Below are 12,341 nucleotides of genomic sequence, written 5' to 3'. Positions count from 1 at the left end.
ACATAATATTTCTGGGTCACCAAGCTGGGCTCAGGCACTTGCGGACACCAAAAGGGAGAGGAAGGGGGAGTGGGTGTCAGGTGGGGCAGGGTGGGGTTCACAGACTTCCAAGGAAGATGAGCTGGCCTCAGCACCTCTGTCAGGACACAGGAGGGCAGCTAGGCAAGATACTGAGAGGACCCTGTCTACCCACCACACACCAAGTAAAGGCCACTCTGAAAAGGCAGCTTCTTGACTTTATTAGCCTGGAACTCTGCCATGCCAGTCCCAGGGGCTGGTCCCCAGGCACAGTGAGCAAGATTGAGGTCAGACAGGTTCAGTCCCTTGCCCCTGGCAGAGCTGGGCCAAGGGGTCAGAAGGTACAAAAGTCCAAATGCTGGCACTTCAGGTGTGGCCGCTGTCCAGCCTGGCCCAGGGTGCCATGGTCCTCTCCTAGCAGAGGGTCTGCCACGGGGGCACAGCCAGGCCTGCACAGGCAGTGTTCCTTCCAAAGCAGCGGCTAGGAGCAGTTAGTGATTCTGGCCAGGAACTGCTGTGCCCACCACTCATCCAGGTCAATGGGCACGAAGTCTGTGGGCAGAAGAGAAGGCTAGGCAGTGATGTCACCTCCCAAACTGTCAGCATCTCTCTCCTCAAGCTGACCACAAGCCCCTCACCCAGACTCCAAATGTGGCAGGCAACTGTGAAGATGTGGCTCAGGTTCAAGACCCCTCTATCCCCTGGGGCTAGAACCTGGCAGGGCCCAGGTCACGATGAGGGGGAGCGGAGGGGACACCTGAGGGTGGGGGAGAGCTCACTCTGCAGTCTGGGGTTGGGGGTCCTCTCCACATACTGCACAGGCCTCGGACTGCTCTCACCGGCTGGGCCACCACCCAGCTGTTGCTCCACTTGCTGCCAGGCTGTAGGGAGAGGATAGTCAGGCTGAACCAGGCCCCTGGTTCACCCTGTCTCACCCCCAGGGCCTGGTGGCCACTCTGGACCACATCCCAGAAGTGGGAATGGGTAGCCTGCTGGACAGTCACAGGACAAACAGGCTGAGAGCCCAGGAAGAACCCAGCCCTCTGGCAGCTGCAAGGCAGGTTACAGTGGGGAAGAGGACCAGTGGCCCAGGCCGTACCCCTGGGTCTCCAAACTACCTTCGGACACAAAGCGGACATTCTCCTCGTGGGCCAGCGTGTAGGTCTCCTGGGTCACCTCGATGGATGGGGATGTGGTAGGGGGCCTCCGGCCATTCACTCGATTGAACACAAGCCTTGGCCCTGGACTGTGGGAAAGGTAGAAGAAGATTGGTGACTGTCCTGTACGTGCTGCCTGGCAGAGTTCCAGGAGCAGGCCAGGCCCAGCCTCAGCCCTTCCCTGAACCACAGCCTTCCTACAGCCAGTGCCCAAGGCAACTCTCCTGCAGGCCTGAGACCCCAGCAGCTCAGCTCACACCTGCAGCCCCTGGCCCTGAGGCACACCTGTGTCCCAGTTCCCCAGCAGGGCTCCATGCTCAAGGCACACAGGCAAGCCCCTCTGCCACCTGCCTCCCACCTCCCCTGGACTGGCCAGGCCTCCAACAGTCCCAGTTCTGACTGGAGCTGTGACCAGGTCAGTCTGTCCCAACCCCACCTGCCAGGCATATTTCTTGGCCATCTTTTCCCCACAGAAGCTTCTCCATCTCACCAATGCCCCAGTGTGGGAAGAAGGACCCAAACAAGAGCCCAATGGCCTCTGCTCCAGGCCCCATGGGGAGGAGCCCCAAGGGATGGCACCCAGTATGGGGTAGGCCATTCTTCTTGGGGAGGGTGTGGCTGCAGCCCTGGCCCATCCCTGCAGGCCCCAGACAAGGGCAAGGCTCTTGCCCACAGGGGTGGGAATGCTGAATGAGGAGATGGCCCCTGGGTGCTAGAGCTCGGCCCAGTGGGCATGCTATGTCCAGGGGGCCACTGGGCCCATCCTGGCCAGCTGGACCCAGGACAGTGATGGGCCGTGGAGGGAGCAGGGCCGCACCTAAAGCAGGAGGTGGGAGCCGGGAGTCCTGGGCTGCACGTGCCACTCCGCCAGGCACTCGCCTGCTCGCCATCCTGGGCTCAGGTGCCCCACCGCTGCTCCGACTTCCTCCTCAGCCGAAAGGGGCACTAAAATAAAGAGGAGCGTCTTGAGGGGCACCGGTGCCACCAGCTCTAGGCTGCAGGGAATCTATAGAGAGGGGGCTCCTCTCCGTCTGAGCTGCACAACAAGAAGGCATGACTTGGACAGCCCCTCACCTCACACACACACACACACACACACACACACACACACACACACACAGGCTGCAACCTTCAGGAAAGTTTGCAGGCTGGACACTGAAGGAGGAGGGAAAAAAGGGGAATTGCAGCCCTGGGCTTCAAATCACAGGGACCAAGGTGGTGGCTGGCACCTGCCTGCCCCTCCAGTCTGGCCATCCCCTGTCCTCTGTGGGCAGTTAGTGTGGTTACATAAAGTCAATATACAGGCCCTCTGGGGGAAAGGGCACGGGCTCCCATGTGCTCCTGTGGACGAAGGCCACCCTGTGCCTGCTCCCTGGGACACTGCCAACAGGCAAGCTCCAGCCCATAGCACTCAAGTCCCTGCTTAGCACAAACAGGGGCATCTTCTCACCTAATCCCTTCCAAGATCCCCAAGGTAGGCCACCCACCATTGTCAGCCCAGGAACCTGGGCTCCAGGGAAGTGACCTGTCCAAGGTCACAAGACATGAGTGGATAGCAGCACCAGGACTTAATTGCACATCTATCTGACCTGAAAGCCCACAGCTCAGTACAGGTCTCAAGCCCCCTCCCCCACCTGGCTGATTGTCTGTCTGCCCCTGGACCTCTGGTGGTCACATGCCCCCATTTTATCTTCTCCCCAACACTTGATATAGCCTCCATTGATCTGATTCTCTCTCCGGTCTGTATCTGGCTAGGAGAGAAAGCTTGTCAGAGGTACAGACCCATGTGGCCTGTTCACCACCATGGGCAGCACCCAGACCCATGACCAGCTAGAACCCAAGCTCGTCCACTTAGTGGGTCAGACACTTGAGCATCTGCAAAGCACCAGACCTGCTGGTGAATGCAACAGTGGCCCAGATTCTTACTCCCTCCTGGACAAGTGGGAGCGAGGGATGGGGAGTAGTAAAAAGGCTCTGCAGAGGAAAAAAGCAGGGAAGGTGGGAGGAAGTCAGGGTGGAGCCATTTTGGAGAGTGGCCCTCTGAGAAGGTGCCGGAGTAGACGCGGGGGCTCTCCATGTGGAGGACAGCTAGCTGTCTGGCCTCCCAGTGGGGTCTGTTTAAGGCCACAGGGACTGGTAGGGGGCAGTTAAGAGGAGGGGGATGACCTAGGAGGGAAGGGGGACCAGCACAGCCAGCACATTCTCTTACTGCTCATCACTTCTCTGCACCCTGTGTGGGCGGCCCAGCTCTCCCAGGTCCAGCTTGTCAGCACCCTACTGGCCCAGGACCTGGCAGGCTGCATGTGCCCAGCTGGCTCAGAGCATGCTGAAGACGGAGGTGAGGCCTCCTGGGAGTTTTAAGGGCTCTGTACTATCTATCCCACATCCTTCCCCAGCACGGGGGACATGGAGAGGAAGGTGATGAGTTTCTCCAGGTAAGAGGGTAGGAAGCACCCTGGGCCATTCCAGCCCCAAGCTACCTGACTGGGTGACCAGTGGTAGCTACACATCTATGCCTAATTTCCTCCCCTGGGAGATAGGGCAGCTGTGAATACCAAGGTCCAGGTGACAAGGCAGTGTGTGTCAGCACAGCCTGGGTCCCAGGGAGCAGCCAGGGAGGCCCCTCACTTCCCTCCCCCGGAGGCACCTGTGGCTGGCCTTGAACATTTTTCTCACTAGGATAGAGCCCCAAAGTGTCAACATGCCCCCAGCAGAAGACCCCTGGGAAGAACTCAGCCCAGAGGGTCCCACAGTATACCCCCATTTGAGGGCCTGTAACTGAGGGAGAGGGGCAGGCTTAGGGACAACCCCCACCCCTTCACACACAAACACACACATACACCCCTGACCTCCTGGCCAACCTTGGAGGCTGTTTATCCTTAACGTGGGAAGTCCTCCTTGCCAGCACCCTCCTTCTCAGGCCCTCCTCAGCACTGCTTCTGGGGGTCCTGAGTCTGCTGCCCCCACCCACAGGAGCCCTCAGCCTGTGTGGCCCTAGACCAAAAAGCCAAGGGCCAAGAAATGCATAAACTACCTGAAGCCAAGGCCAGGGCTTGAGCCAAGTAAAAGGTTCAGGTCTGGGGGAGGGGAATCTGACCTCCAGGTCATGGTGGTGTGGAGGCCAAAGTGTCCAGAATTGAGCCTCCTGTGGCTTCCCTCAGGCTCTTGGCACCAGCAAAAGTGCTGGTCAGAAAAAGTGAAAACTGTAGGCTCCAGAGAGTCCTGAGCATCTCCGGGGGCCTCCAGGGCCCAGCCAGGGTAGGGCGTTTGGGGTGAAGGGCAGAGGAGGGCAGTGGCATGGCAGGGCGAGAGGCAACCACGTGCACCTCTCCCCCAGCGAGCTCTGCAAGCATGGAACTGGCAGCTAGAGACAGGATCCTTGAGGGTCAGCGCACTGGGCCATCCTGCACCGCGGCGGAAACCGAAGCAGCTCGCCTTAAACCTCGGCCTCTGAAGCCCAAGGTCGCCTGGACATTGGATTCAGATGGCTGGAGCCCCTTCGACCTTGGAGCTGGTCGGCTTTCTTCTAGGGTCCCACAGGGCCGGGAGTGGGGGTGTCTAGCACATGGAGCCCAGCCCCCCCTCCCCGCCCCCAGCTAGGTGCCAGGCGCCCCAAAAGCACTGAGGTGGAACCAGAACTGCCCGCGCGGGCGGGGCGTGCGAGGGGAGGGCGGGATCGGCGCGCCCCGCCCCTCCGCGCCAGCCCACCCCGAGCACGTGGCTCGATCTCCGCTAACCTTTCCCCAAGGTCACCCTCCCGGCCCCCCGGCGGCGGGCGGGGGAGGGGAGGGCCGGGTTCCGGCCCCAGCCGCACGCGTCTTACCTCAATAGGGGCCAGGGTCCCGGAGGCTGCGCCCGCGGGGGCGGCGGAGTGGGCGGCGCGGGCTGCCGGCATTTCAGGAGCTCGCCGAGCCTGCTCTCCACTTGCTGCTGCGTGGGCCCTGCAGGTAGAGGGAGGGCGCGTCAGCCGCCGCGGCGCCTGGACCTTGGGCAGGCCGGGCGCGCGGAGCCCTCCCCGGCCCTGCCCGCCGCCCGCCTCTGCGCACCTGTGCGGCGCTGCGCGACCAGCTTGCTGGGCCCCTTGGTGATGGTGTACATGGTGCGGAGGGCCGCCCTGCGGGATGCTCGGACGCACGTCCTCGCCTCCCCGGCCCGCGGGCAGGTCCCGTGCCCTCCACCCGAGCTCGCGCCTGGCGGGTGTCGTGGGCGCGGTCCCTTTAACGGGCCGCCGGGCTCCGCGGGGTGGGGGCGGGCCCGCTACACGCCCCCGGCCCTTAAAGGGCCCGCGCAGCTCGGGCCGGCCCACGGACTCGAGACGGAGGCGGGTGCTCGGGCTCTTTAGGAAATTGACGGGACCGGGCGCTGCAAGGCCAAGGCGGGGCGGACAAGAACGAGCGCCCAGCCCCATGTGGCTCTCAGCCAAGGCTGAGGTGGTGTGATGGCACCAGTCCACCGCGCTGCCCGGAGGCCAGGTGAGCCAAGGGGCCCCCAGACCGTGGGCGAGGCTCTCGCAGTGATGTGCAAGAAGCCGACGCCTGCCGTTGACAGGCGCTGGGGTGCTCTGTGTGTACCCTGGTGGCCTTATCCAGGGTGCCAGGGTGGGCCGGAACAGTAAGGGTTCCCTCCTGGGCTGGGTTTGGGGGCTGAGGGAGTCAGAGACAAGAATAGGTGGTAGGCCCCCTGGGTTTGGGCAGTTGACAGATGCCCTGGGAATCCCACTTCCACCCCAGGAGACAGCAGCAGTGCAATGGGTGCATTCTGCTCCGGGTCTCAGCCTCCAGTGCCCACGTGCACAGCCAGCTCCAGTGCGGGGAGCAGGGAGCCAGCATTTACCAATCGAGGAGACCTGTGGGGGATGGGATGTGGGGAGAGAGAAGGTGGGTGAGGTGGCCCAGCTTGCATGTGTCATCCTGAGGCAGGTTAAGAAGTTTAGGGGAATTCCTTGACAAGTGGAATAAGGGAAACAGGCAAAATAATTGAATAAGGCCAGATGATTTGAACAATTTATAGTCAGCTAATGAAACACAAGGTGTTGTTTTTCCTAACCAAGGACATTTAGGAGCAAATGGTTTGTTTACACATTCCAGACTGTCCCGGGACAGAACAGCCTCTTCCAGAACATTCCTGGTCCCTCTTCAATAGCATTCTTTAAAAATAAAACTAACCAGAAAATTACCTTGGTTTCTCTATACATACATTTTGATGAATCAACATATTGAAGGCCACACCTGAAAAGCTAATGAATATCCTGTTGAGAACCTCCCCTGAGACCTGCCCCCCTCCCCATTCCAAGAAAAAAAAAAAAGACTCAAGACCAACGACACAAGGCCCTCTGCATGCCCATACCTTGTATCTTTGCTCTTGCTCCTAAACTCTAAGGGACCCCACGAGATCTTGCAACCAGGAGAGCAGTGGGTAGTGTCAGATCAACCCCAGCTTACCCCCTGAACCTGTCTCCAAGGCCCCCTTTTCTCTGACTTTCTCCTGTTGTTTCTTCTACCTTAAGCCTTTCCTTTGTTTCACTGTCCCCAGCTGACACCTGAGTAAATGGCTCTGGTGAGTCAGGACTGGATCACCCCTGATGTCTGAAGGGACCCCTTCCCAATTCCCGTTTGGCTGGCATGGAGTTGAGTCCCTTGTCTAAGTGGGGTAAATCCATCCCCAGGGGCAGCTGGCAAATGTACAGGTCATTGGTAATGCCACCCCCAGGGCACGGGGTAAACACATCCACAAGTTAAACGCGCTTTCTCTTTGTATTTCCCCTTCTGCACTTTTCTCTGCTCATACTATAAAGCCTGGTCATTTATTACACCATTTTTTTTTTAATGTTTTTATTGATTTTTTTAGAGAGGGAGGGAGGGAGATAGAAACATTGACATCAACATCAATCTGCTGCCTCCTGCGCGCCCCCCGCTGGGGATCGAGCCCCCAAACTGGGCATGCGCCCTGACCTGGAATCAAACTGGGACCTCCTGGTGCACAGGTCAACACAACGCTCAACCGCTGAGCTGCACCAGCTGGGCTGTTACACCATTTAACAACTTCATTCTCATCACGCCACAACTTCTGTCACCCGGCTTCTCTTTCTCCTGTTTAAACTACTTTGCGACAATACATATGCAATTCCTTGTCTTGGGATTAAAACTTTCTTTGTTTCTGCAGCTCATTCATGGCCTTTGAAGCTTTCATTGAGAGTTTCAACAAGTCTTCCTACTGGGTAATTAGAAATGTAAACAATACTAAGGTAATTGAAGGAGAAACTGAGTCTCTTTAAATACCCTAAATCCTCCTGGAGGCTGGGGAGTGGCTGTAGTCCTAGGATCAATAGGGGAATTAATGCCACCCCCAAATCCTGTGCAGGGTATGGGAACAGCTGGAGCAACTGTCCCACTTCAATGTGAAGGAAAAAAACACACCTAGCATTAAAAACAAACAAACCTCAAGTGGCTACAGCCACCCCAGCCTGATCTCACCGTCTCCCCTCTGCTCCAGCCCCTTAAAGGTTGTCAAGGACACTAGATAATTAAACAGCTTTTGAGCACACTAAAGGAATGCAGTGATGACCAAGAATCCAAATGGGTAGTTTAAATTTGGTTAATGTCTTTTAAAATGATTAACATAAAATATAGGTTTGTTTTTGCCTGGGTTTACAAAAAGTTCATGTTATTTCTATTATATCTCTTAAAAATGTGCCCTGGCCAGGTGGCTCAGTTGGTTGGACTATCATCCCATACACCACAGGGTTGCTGGTTCAATCCCCGGTCAGGACACATGTGGCAGATTGATGTTTCTCTCCCTTCTCTCTAAGGATATTCTCCTGTAAGGATTTTAAAAATAAAAATAAAAGTAAGTGTTTTTGCCAATGGAAAAAACCTGTTTCTAAAAATTATGAAAGGCCCTGGCTGGGTGGCTCAGTTGGTTGGAGCATCGTTTGCAGGTTTGATTCCCAGTCAGGGCACATACCTAGGTTTCAGGTTCAGTCCCCAGTTAGGGCACACACAGGAGGCAACTTATTGATGTTTCTCTCTCACATTAATGTCTCTCCCCTCCCCCCCAGCTTCCTCTTTCTCTAAAATCAATCAATAAATATATATATATATAAATTATGAAATGTGTTCATATATTTGCCAATCTAAAGAATGCTAACTACTTTCTTTTAGTTGTCACTAAAAATTAAAATTTCTAAGAATTAAGAATTCTAATTAAATTGGGGAAACAATATGGTTTTGGTAATAAAAGATGTAGGTTATAGCAATATATTTTGAAGAAAATAGGGAGAAAGTAGGTTGTTCTAAAGTTGGTTATTTAAGAAAAGGCAAACTAAATGGGACTAGGAAAGTTGCAGAGGGATTGTGTAGAGGGAACACTGTGTCAGATACAACTGACATTATGGAACAAATTAATTCTTAGTAGTCAAAAGTACACAAATATCAACCCTGAGTCGGCCAAGGACTTCTGGGGATGCCTTTTATCCAGTAGGCAGCCCCAGACATCAGGAAAAAGTTACAAAAACTGGCCTTGGGACCCCAGACCCCCATTGAGCAACTGGTAGAGACAGCTTTCAGTGTTTTTAACAATGGAGACAGCCCAGAAAAAGAGCGAAAAGCCACCAGATGGAAACAAAAGGCTCACTTATTAGCCTCAGCTTTAAGTCCTATGCCACCTCAGGGTCACCAAGCCCCAGGACTACAAGGGACATCAAAGAGGCAATGCTATTCCTGGGGACAAGAAGGACACATAAAGAAGGAGTGCCCACAACTGACTGGGGCTTGACTGCCTCTAAGACCATGTCCCCTTTGCAAGAGGGAAGGCCATTGGAAAAGTGAGTGTCCCAGGCTCCAAAGGGAACCCAGTGCCTCCAAACCAATGATGGCTGAAACACTGGAGAATTGATGGTGTCTGAGGCCTCCTACCACCCCCCCAACCATTTGACCATCACGCCAGGGGAGCCTTGGGTGACCCGTGACATGACAGGTAAGCCCATTACACTTCTATTAGCCACGGGGCTGCTTGGTTTGCTGACTCACTCACCAGGGCCTCTTTCTCCCAAAACCTGTTTGATCACTAGGGTAAATGGCATCCTCAGCGCAGCCTCGGGAACCTCACTGTAGTCATGCCTTTCTTGTAGTCCTGGTGCCCCATTCCCTTATAGGGAGGAATATCTTGTCTGGGAACTACCATAACCCAAGGAGTATTAGCCACAGAAGACAGTGAACCCTCATTGTTATGCCTGATAGCCAATCTAACTTCTCACCCTGAACCACAAATTAATAATATCCCTCCTCTTCCAAGTCAACCCCAAGTTATGGGAAACTAGAACACTGGGCAGGGCAATAAATGTACCCTGTCAAGATATCTCTAAAACCAGGGGTACCCACCCTAACAAAAGATAATACACTCTAAAACTTGAGGCCATAAAAAGGGGTCAAACTGACAGGGGCAATTATAATTTCCAAAGATTGAGCACCTGAATTAATCTTAAATATAATTATATTACTTACACTGTAGCACACATATACGTAAGCAGGGATTTAAGGGGTTTTTTTCCTTAGGCTTCTTTCTCCTAGGCCTTCGCACCCTGCACTCCCCTTGATCCTAGACTGAAGCAATTAGGGAGGTGGCAGCTGTGAACAATGGGTTAAGAGATTACCCTATCCAGAGCAAGACGCATGGTCAGGCCGACCTAACAGAGTCAAGATATCACCTTATCGAGACATTGCCAGGTGACCAAGATCAAAAGAATGACTTCCAGGACTGCCCGTAGATGCATTCCATTCCCAGCCTCAGTTTACCCCATTTCCCTACATAACCCGATCCCTCAGGCCACTCGTGTGCTCCCTCGTCTTGGTCGGCGGCCTGCTCAATAAGGTCGGCGGCCTTATAGGATTTGACCCGGCCTCCGCTGAACTGGACGCAGCGACACGCAGCCCGAGCCCCACCGGGGTGTCCCGGTACCATATTTTGGCGACTCCGCCGGGACCCTGCTCTGAGCCCTAAGGTGAGCCCCTTTGGGGACTGCCGAAGGACTCGGGTGGCTGCCTGCACTTGGGAGACCTCGTGCGAGCGCCCGTGGAAACTCCCAGCAGCTGCCGAGTGACAACGCGGGGACCTTAAGCGCTTCCGAGCCTCCCAGCCGCCTGCCGTCGGCTGGCTCTGCGGTCTGCGCCTGTTCCCATCCGACCTGTTCGTCCAGGGCATGGTAAGCCAGGCTGGCATACTTAAGGTACCTGCTGTTTCCGTTTGTGCTGTCTGTGGGAAATGCACTGGCAACCCCACCCGACAGCCCGCTGGGCCGCGTCTGGTCCCCTTAGGCTTCTGTAACCCTGTAGGGGGGCATCTGTTGTCTGTTGTCCCCTATCTGGGGTGAGCTTGGCCAGCTCCTGGTCACAAGTGGCCTCTCTGGCTCCTTGCCCGGTCTCGCATCCCAGCCGGATCAGCTTAGGGGCCAGACATGGCCCTGCGTGGTGCAGGCATTCGGCCTGGTGTGCTGTCTGGCTGTGCACCCGCAAGTGGTTGTCTGACTGTTGTATGTTGTGTCTATTGTGCACATTTGTAAATACCGTGTTGTATATTAGGGTAGTTTTGCCTTGTGTAACCTTGCCTGTAATCTTGCTTAAAATGTATTTAAAGATGGGAGCATATCCCACTTTGCCGGAGTCCCCAGCTGCTCCTGGTGGGCTGAACCCAGGGAGGAGGGGGCTGCAGGAACTTGCTGCCCTGCTGTCCTCTAACGGCATCAGCGGGCTGACATGCTTAACTAGTAAGAGTTTTGTCTGTCTGTCTGCAGTGTGACTTTGGTTGTAGATGTTCTTTGCTTGCTTTTGTCTTTTTAGGGATTTAGTCTGCTCTTCCCATTTATGAACACTGGGAATCCCGTCTGCTGTGTGGGCTTTGCGCCGCTTAGACGGAAGGTCTTTTGCTGGGCTGGGTTCCTGTAAGATAAAGATCCTAAGGCTACTATCCCAGCCCCCCCTTTTGAGAGCACTCACTTATTTACTTTAGGAGTTGTTCTGTTTCTGTTTTAAAATATGATAAGATCTCTTCTTACGTACAAAATGTCACAGTATTATATTTTACTCAGAAAGGAAAATATGGAAAATAAATCTTTTTAAACCCCCCAAATTTTCTCCCAGAAGGGCCAGAGCTATCAAAATGCCCTCAGACAGGGGGCCACAGCCACTCTGTAAAGGAAGAAAAAAAGTATTTTCACTTTAAGGCCACCTGAGGCCTGGGAGTTACAAAATTTGCCAAGAAAATGCCTTGGGAAATAATAATTGGCTTTAAAATCTCAAGGTTGTTGAGACATAATAAATCAGATATAACTGAAGTGAAGGGTCTTTATAAGGCTTTTCAGTTATATGTTATATATATATATATATATTATATATGAATGAACAGTTTTCCAATGTCTTTGGTAACTTAAGACTGGAGTTTTGCTGGGTTAAATAATAAAAATTATTAAATATCTAGGTATTTTGAAATAACAGGATACTGAAATGTTAATCTGAGTTGCCTACTCTTGGCTTTTTACTACAGAGACTCAAAAGAATGGATTTGAGCCCGACCGGGTGTGGCTCAGCGGTTGAGCGTCGACCTAGGATCCAGGCGATCGGGGTTCGGTTCCCAGTCGGGGCACATGCCCAGGTTGCGGGCTGCAGCCGATCAGTGACTCATCGTTGATGTTTCTCTCTCTCTCTCCCTGTACTTTCCTTTCTCTGAAATCAATAAAGATATTTTTTTAAAAAAAGAATGGATTTGAACCTGTTAATGAATATGTCTTGCATTTTATTTGAAATATATCTTTTTTTAAAATGTGAGTGTATTGCTAACCTGAGGAATGTTAATTACATGTCACCTAAAAATTAAGGTTTCTAAGAGTTAGGAATTCTAACTAATTAGAAAGAAACTGTATGGTTTTGGTAAAAGAAGGCATGAGGCATGGAGATGCATTTTGAAGGGAAAAAGAAAGTACGTTGCTCTAAAGCTGGTTATTTCTGAATAGGTAAGAAGGTTGGTGAAAGTTGTAGAAAGTTTATAAAGAGAAATCTTAAAAGGGAATTACAGGTAATCTGAATAATAAATTTAATTAGATAAATGAATCTAAAATGAATACAGAATTTTAATCCTTTCCAGCCTGTTAAAAGGGAAAAAGTCTTTCCTGTATTT

The 12,341-nt window shown here is 53.4% G+C and overlaps 1 protein-coding gene and 1 long non-coding RNA gene across 3 annotated transcripts; one reads left to right on the top strand and one right to left on the bottom strand.

The window, feature by feature from the left end:
- Positions 1-214: 214 nt before the first annotated feature.
- On the bottom strand, positions 215-5,419 carry MCRIP2 (MAPK regulated corepressor interacting protein 2). Its single transcript, XM_081132944.1, has 5 exons — positions 5,222-5,419; positions 4,999-5,116; positions 1,137-1,264; positions 798-899; positions 215-570 (listed from the first exon to the last, which is right to left on the bottom strand). The coding sequence occupies exons 1-5, from the start codon at positions 5,271-5,273 to the stop codon at positions 500-502; spliced, it is 471 nt and encodes a 156-aa protein (XP_080989070.1). The 5' UTR covers positions 5,274-5,419; the 3' UTR covers positions 215-499.
- Positions 5,420-5,479: 60 nt separating this feature from the next.
- LOC308555110 lies at positions 5,480-11,915 on the top strand. 2 transcript variants are annotated; one of them, XR_013998477.1, is made up of 5 exons: positions 5,480-5,647; positions 8,979-9,149; positions 9,998-10,173; positions 10,262-10,374; positions 11,712-11,915. It is a non-coding gene; the product is annotated as an uncharacterized lncRNA (long non-coding RNA). The 2 variants fall into 2 exon arrangements; XR_013998478.1 differs by having other exon boundaries at positions 8,844-9,149.
- Positions 11,916-12,341: the final 426 nt, after the last annotated feature.

This window comes from Miniopterus schreibersii (assembly GCF_964146895.1).
Source record: "Miniopterus schreibersii genome assembly, chromosome: 3".
NCBI lineage: Eukaryota > Metazoa > Chordata > Mammalia > Chiroptera > Miniopteridae > Miniopterus > Miniopterus schreibersii.
This window is presented reverse-complemented; position numbering and strand designations above follow the sequence as displayed.